Genomic DNA, 7,500 nt, shown 5'->3' with positions numbered 1-7,500 from the left:
GTGTCGAGGCGTTTGAAGACTACGAGAGTCGCTACTGAGCAGGCTCTGATGCAGACAACAGACGTGGCAGCAGTCACAGTGTCGGAGTTGCAGTCACGTTCCTTGTCCGTGAAACACGTGCTCCACGATCATTGTTATTCTCCTGACTGGGCCACCACCTCCCTCACACACTTACACTCCGCCTCCCTCAGCTCTGAGGAGGAATCGTTGGAGGCATTAATTGGTGAGTCGATTTTGTTCTCTCTCTCTCTCTCGCTCTCGCTCTATCTGTTGTCATTCTAGGTCCAAAATTATTAGCCGAGACAACAAAACCGCAAGATGCAAATCATTTCTATGTTGCCAAAAATGTCATTGAATTATTTCTTCTCATACAGGTCAGTGTGTGGCCGCATTTTCGCTTTAACACTGAACAGACACTCTGCGAAAATAGCGGTGTTGTGTATAAATTCTGTTTGTTCGTGCTGTTTCTATTGTGTGTTTTTGGGGGGACGGGGGGGGGGGGGGGTGTTTGTTTTTGTTTTATTTGTTTGTTTTGTTTTTGTTTTTGTTTTTTGTTGTGTTGTTTTTTTGTTTTTGGCGCCTGCACTGCTCATTGCATTTTTTCTGTAGTGGTATGATTGTCTTTTGTCAGTATCCATGTGCCCATGTTTTTGTGTTTTTTTGGAGGTTTTTGTTTTTTTTGTTTTTGTTTTTAATAGTTTCACTGTTCACTGTTCACTATAAACTACAAAGTAAGCCCGGGCGACCCAAAGTTGGTCTTTTGATGTCAGTGTGCAGTGTATTGACTCACACGTGCGGTCTGGTGTTGAGAAACATTTTCTTCCGTTGTGCCCTCTCGTCTCTGTACACTCTTGATTCATTGTATACCCTGATGCCACGTGCAAACTAGCACAATGAAAGATTCACTGCCGCACAGGAGACCAACCAGACGATGAACAAACAGACTTTAGCAGTTTGTTTCAGTTTCAGTAGCTCAAGGAGGCGTCACTGTGTTCGCACAAATACGCTACACCACATTTAGCAGTGACGGCTAAATTGGTGGCAACTGAAAGGAGGAAGAAAGCAGTATCCTGACTGTATTTTTTCCTCTGTAAGGCATGGCCTCGATCGTTGTAAAAAGGGTCAGGGTCGACAAGGGAGACAACACTAGCCATGCGGAAAATGGGACTGGGGAGGGTGGGAACGGAGAGAGGGTGGGGGGTGGGACTTTTTTCTTTTCTTTTCTTTTTTCTTTTCTTTTTTTTTTCTTGCCAATAGCTCACCCAGTTACAAATCTTGTTTCCCTTTAACTCCTCTGTTCCATAGGCGTAACAGGGTTTTTTTCTCTCCCCTCCCCCCCCCCTCCCCCTTTGTTTTTTTTGTATTTTGTTTTTTTGTTTTTGTTTGTTTGCTTTTTTATTTTAGGGGAGTGTAGATTTAGGAGAGAACATCCTGTTTACGTTTTGTGGCTGTTACGCCGAGGAGGACAGTGCAGTAATTGACACGCCCCCCTCCCCCTTCATTATCTTCCCCAACTGTTTTCTAGCCCCCACCCCCTTAGCCGCCCCCCTCCGCCTCCACCACCCCACCACCACCCACTGACAGTCACACACTTGTCCGTGTCGAGTGGTTGATGGTTTGTTGACAAAAGGTTGGCTGCGCTGTAAACCAGGTGTTGGAAGGAAAGAACGGGGGGGCTGGGGGGGGGGGGGGGGGGGCTGAGGGGGTGGGTGAGGTTGGCTTCTTTCGTTTGGAAGCTCCAGTAAAAGATAGGAACGTTTTTCCTCCTGAGATTTAACCTTTCTTCCTGTCTCTCGCCCTCCGTCCCTCTCCACCACACTCTCTCTCCCTCTCCCTCTTTCTCTTTCAAAACTGACTTTGGTTTAAACAGTATTTTATTTTGGGGAAAAAAACTGACCTTGGCTCAATCGCTACAAGAAACAAAACCGATAGTTCATGCGCGCGCGCGTACACAGTCACGCACACACGAACACATACACACACACACACACACACACACAGTGGGGAAGTGGAAGGCTGGGGGAAGGGGGTGGTGGGGGACAAAGTACAGCGTTTCATAGTGCAGGCCTGTCGCTGATTGAAGATGACTATCAGACTGTGGTACACGTGCGTTCTTTTCGTTGTGAACGCCCGGTTGTCAATTGCGGAGAGGGTGGACAGTGGTGGCGGCGGGACAGTCAATGCCGCCCTGCCACTGTGTCATCCAGTACGAAGCCATTACAGCCATTGATCTTGTATTGTGCGAAGCCATTACAGTCATTGATCTTGTATTGTGTAAATCATTACACAGTCATTGATCTTGTATTGTGTGAAGCATTACACAGTCATTGATCTTGTATTGTGTGAAGCCATTACACAGTCATTGATCTTGTATTGTGTAAATCATTACACAGTCATTGATCTTGTATTGTGTAAATCATTACACAGTCATTGATCTTGTACAGTGAGACTGGGCCGACACTCCAGAGAAGGCCGGTAATGGGGGTGATGGGGTGGGTGGGGCAGGGGGGAGGGGACAGGTGGGCAGGGGGAGGGGAGGGGACAGGTGGGCAGGGGAGACAGAGAGGAAAGGGCGTTTCACAAAGTGACAGTTTGTCACGTGAGCAGACTTGGTTGTTTCTCCCCCTCAACCTTTCACTTTCTCAGTTTGGGTGTTTGTGGAAGTATAGTAGTGGTTTTTGGTTTTGTTGGTTTGTGTGTGTTTGTGTGCTGGTTTGTTTTTTGTTGTTGTTGTTTTTTGTTTTGTTTTTGTTTTGTTTTTTTGTTTTTAGGGGGGGGAGGGGTGGTTTTTTTGGGTTTTTTTTGTTTTTGTTTTTTTGTTTTGTTTTTTCTAAGTACTATAGTTTATACTATTAATCTCTGTGTGTGCGTGCGCGCGCGCGTGGATGTGTTTGTGCGTGTGCGTGTCAACACGAATGCTACAATATCCTCTACTGTTTTGTTTTTTTTAACCAACAGAAAACGTGGATCTGGACGTGGACTTCCTGCAAGGGACCATGGACAGCCACGACCAGCTCTTCGCAGACGTTCTCTACGACAACGACGACGACGCTTCGTCGGAGAAGAGCGAACCCGTCTCGAACAGCGGCTCCTGCTTCGGTGACGTTGCGGCGCCGCAGTGCTGCGCGCAGTGCGGGAGTTGCAGCGGCGCCCAGCTGCCCAGCGGCGTGTGCCAGAAGACCGTGACGGGGAGCGGGGGCACGAGCGGCAGCCTAGCGCACGTGCATCGCGAGCCGTGGCGCGGGATCTTCACGATGGCGGGGTCTGGCGCCGACAACACGCAGCTGAGCACGTGGCGGAGGTCCGGCCGGGCGGTGAGGAGACTTGCCACGTCGTCGTTCTCCCAGGGCAACGGCTGCTGTGGGCAGGCTGGGTCTCCTCCGTGTGGGGTGCTGACGGAGGCGGGGATGGTTCCTCGCGGGCCGTGTGGTGAACAGGTGGTGGTGACGTGGCAGAGTGACGTGAGGGTGAGGGTGGAGGAGGCTCAGCCCGAGTTCAGCTCACGGGGGGAGGAGCTGACGGAGAAGGCGGTGTTGGAGCGGCTGGCCCGCTGCTTGCCGGACGATTGCTTGAAGAGCAGCCAGCAGGTGGCTTCTGGTCGTTGTCAGTCCGCGTTCTATTCATCATCATCATCAGTCTTCGACACTGCGGACACCATGCTGGAAGGAAGTGGTTTGCTGACGCCGTGCGTGGGTCACGTGGACGGAAGTGACATGGCGTTGTGTGCAGGCACGCAGAACGTACAGGTCAAGGAGGAGGAGGAGCGTGACGTCGTCAGCTCGGTGGCCCGCGAGCTGCCTGCTGAGCCACATTCGTCCTTCCTGCTCACTGCCCCGATTACCCCCTTGTACAGCCAGAATGGGGGGCACCTCGCCGGGGGGATGCTGCCCCCCTCACCCTGTCCCTCAGGCTGGGGGGAATGCTGGGACAGCGCCATGGACACCACCCCCTCCTCCTCGCCGCTGTCCTCCTCCCTTCCCCATCCAGGGGAGACCACTAGCCTGCCACTGTCCCCGCCTCTGTCTCCCTCCGAGGAGAGTACCGTCCCCTTACCCCTGCTCCGTCTGGTCTCCCCTGCTCCCCCGACCCCCCTCTCCCCTGCTCCCCCGACCCCCCTCTCCCCTTCACAGCACTCCTCCGTCCTCAGCCCCTCAGAAGACGAAGACGTGGTGGTGACCCTGTTGGCTGCAGGCGATGTGACTGGTAAGGGAGAGCACTGCTACAAGCAAGGTTCACGCGGCGGCGAGTCGGGGTCGGGATCTGGCCGGAGCAGTGTGTGTTCCAGTGTGGACGGAGTTGAGGACGAGGCGGCCGTGGTGAGGGCCGGCGGCTGGCATTTGAAGGGGGCTGAGGCTGAGGAGGAGGACTGCGTGTGTCTGAAGGAAGGAGGCCTGTTGTCGTCCAGGGTGGTGATGGTGAACCCTGTGGTGCCGCTGTCGCCCTTGCCGATCCAGTTTCGCCGCTGTGTTTAGAGGCGTTGTCCACTTGATCTTTTTACATTGCATCTTTGTTTCTGTAATTTGTCGTTAACACGAGAGAAATTTTCTGTACTTGTTTATGCTGTTTTTTGTTTTGGTAGTTGAAATGGTATTTTTCTTGGTGGTTGTAATTTGTTTTGGTAGTTGAAATGGTATTTTTCTTGGTGGTTGTAATAGATTACTTCTTTTTTTTCCTGTCTTGATCGCTGAAATAGAGAATTTTCAGACTTTTTTTTTTTTTTTTTTTAAATTTTTTACGGTGGTTGGAATAGAAAATTTTTAGTTGGTTTTTATTTCCTGGCCGTAATTCAGGTGTGTTTTTTTTCTTGATAAAGAAATTTTCAGGTGTATTTGTGTTTGATTTTCTTCCCCTTCATCTTCTTTGTTATAGTTGTAGAAATTCGGAACTTTCGGATTTATGCATTTTCATCTCACGATGATGATGAATTAAGTAATGTTTTATTCTTCTCTTTTCTTTCTCTTTTTCCTCTTTTCTTCTTTTCTGCATTGGTCATAGAAATTTTGAATTTTGGGGGTTTATGCAATAACAGCTAAGACGCGATGGCATATTGAGATTTTTTGTTTGTGTGTGTGTTTCTCTATCTTGGTAGAAGACAGTGCGGTATTCAGCTGGAAGAAGAAGAGCAACAATGCCTTGATTTGGTTCAACCTCCCTTCACCCCATGCCTACCCCCACCTGTGGACTTGTAGTTCACAACCCCACTCCCCACCCCTCTCCTTAGTTCGACGCCCTCTCAGGCTTCTTCAGGCGGTTGGTTTCCGCTGGCATCATAAATATGTAGTGTGTTTCTTGTGGGAAGTGTGCGCTTTGTTTTGGGAGGTGCTTTTCTTTCTTATAATGTATGTGCGTGTTTGCGATTTTGGTGGTTGATTTTGTATGTGTGTGTGTGTGTGTGTGTTGTTTTGTCCTTGAGTGTGTGTGTGTGTTTTGTCCTTGATTTTTGTAGTGTGTATGTGTGTGGTTTTGGTGCCTGATTTTGTTGCGTGTGGTTTTGATGCTTAATTATGTGTGGGGTGTGTGTGTGGGGGGTGGGGTTGGTGTTTGTTTTTCTATTCTGTATGTGTGTGTGGTTTTGGTGCTTACCTTAACGCTCAATGATGTGTTCTCTGCATGCCCTCCATCCCCCCATCCCCACATACACCCTTGTCCTGTCCATTGACACCTTGGTGTCCATGGTGTTACGTCTGTGATACAAAACGCTAGTGTTAAAGAAAATTCCCCCTTTGTTGACTGATGTCAGCTTGTCCTTCGTTCAGGTGACACGGTGTGTCATTTATGTTGATGGTTGCTCTTTTTCTGTAGTGATAGTGAATGTGTTTATATCAATGGCTCTTTAAGATGACGCGGTGAGCGGTTTAATTTTGAATATTTACTGTTAAGATGATAAAGTAAATGCTTTGTTTACGGCTCAAATGTTAATATGAAACAGATGTTGACGGTTTATTTGTCCAGGTGACGCATCCAACGATTTGTAAAGTGTTTTATATTCAGATGATGAATTGATTATTGTTTGTTAACAAGATAGAGATTAATTTATGTTGTGCTCATTGTTGGATGAGGCAGTGAGTCATTTATAATGTCAGTGGCTCATTGTTTCGGTGACACAGTAAAATGATTTAAATGTGAGGGGAATAAAACACGTTGTTTCGATGATAGATCTGATTTTAAATGCGCAATGAGTCCTTATTTTTGTGTTGTGACACGGGTAACATTTTCAGTGTTCATTCATGTGGTATCGTGAACGGTTGGCGTTGTGACATCTTAGCCATGTAAGGGACAGGAGAAGCAGGTGGGGATGGTTGTTGTGGGTGTGTGGGTGTGACATGTGGAGTTGCTGCAATGACTCCAGACTTTCTGTTGTTGTTGTTTTTCGTTTGTTTGTTTGTTACCGAGCCAAACAAGGCTGTGATAATAAAACATCCTAGCTGGACACTTGGGGTTTTTTTTCTCTGGTCTGCATGTTTGGAGAGAGAGAGAGAGAGAGAATGACTGCTTGTGACTGCGAAAGCGTATACATGTGAGTTGGGATTCAAACCACGTATTTCTCTCTCTCTCTCTCTCTCTCTCTCTTGCACGCACGCACGCACACACACACACACACACACACTCTCACGTGCTCACACATTCTCTGTTTCTCTCCTTTCCCCGCCCCCCTCACTCTCTCACACACACACACACTCTCTCTCTCTCTGTCTCTCTCTCTGAAGCCCAGTTTCTTCTAAGGTTCGTGATACACTGGCGACGTGTGGTTTCTTTTTCGGATGGGGAAAATGCAGGTGGGTTGTGTTCACTCTTTTAGAAAGTTGTTTAAACAAATACTTGTCGATTGTGGTTGGCAAAAGTGGAATAGTCACATTAATGATAGCGACAGATCTTAAAGTACAGAAAATTTAAAACCAGTCATAACATAGAATCTAATTAGATATGCAAGGTGTATACATATATGCTAACCAGATTTCAAATTGGAATTTGATATTGCGGTACATAGTTTCAGATACAAAGAACACAATGTGAATATGATGAAATGCCCTTTATGCAGAAATCCCACTGAGACTGAGGTTCATTTTGAACCTCTGTTGTCCTGCCCTTGATGATCTTAGATTTCAGGTTATACCAGCCAAGTATTATAAAAACCCAAGTGACTTGAAACTTTCATTTCTCTCTCTCTCTCTCTCTCTCTCTCTGCACACACTCTCTCTCTCTCTCTCTGCACACACACTCTCTCTCTCTCTCTCTCTCTCTCTCTCTCTCTCTCTCTCTTTCTCCACCCACCCACTCTCTCTCACGTACACACACACACACACACACACACACACACAAGCTCAATCTGCAACAGATGTGGGGACCAGCTGGTGGCGGCATCCAGCCTGATGCCAGCCCAGCCCAGCCGATAATCCACTCGACACCATTGTGAGCACTTCGGCGGGATTCGGGCTAATCCCTTTGATCTGAAAATCTGCTAACACGTATTTGCTCAGTGTTGTATCGGGGATTGATTTA

The 7,500-nt window shown here is 47.9% G+C and overlaps 1 protein-coding gene across 1 annotated transcript in view; it reads left to right on the top strand.

Annotated features, from left to right (window-relative positions):
- LOC143283180 (uncharacterized) overlaps positions 1-6,423 on the top strand; it is a 6,837-nt gene extending 414 nt beyond the window's left edge. Inside the window, exons 1-2 of the mRNA XM_076589358.1 lie at positions 1-223; positions 2,959-6,423. The exon at positions 1-223 is cut by the window's left edge and continues 414 nt beyond it. Coding sequence (XP_076445473.1) covers positions 1-223; positions 2,959-4,472 — 1,737 coding nt within the window. The 3' untranslated portion in view covers positions 4,473-6,423. The remainder of the gene's footprint in view (positions 224-2,958) is intronic.
- The last annotated feature ends 1,077 nt before the right edge of the window (positions 6,424-7,500 follow it).

Source organism: Babylonia areolata, chromosome 6 (assembly GCF_041734735.1).
Source record: "Babylonia areolata isolate BAREFJ2019XMU chromosome 6, ASM4173473v1, whole genome shotgun sequence".
NCBI classification, from domain to species: domain Eukaryota; kingdom Metazoa; phylum Mollusca; class Gastropoda; order Neogastropoda; family Buccinidae; genus Babylonia; species Babylonia areolata.
The sequence above is the reverse complement of the archived record's forward strand: the minus strand, read 5'-3'. Positions and strand labels throughout refer to the sequence as shown.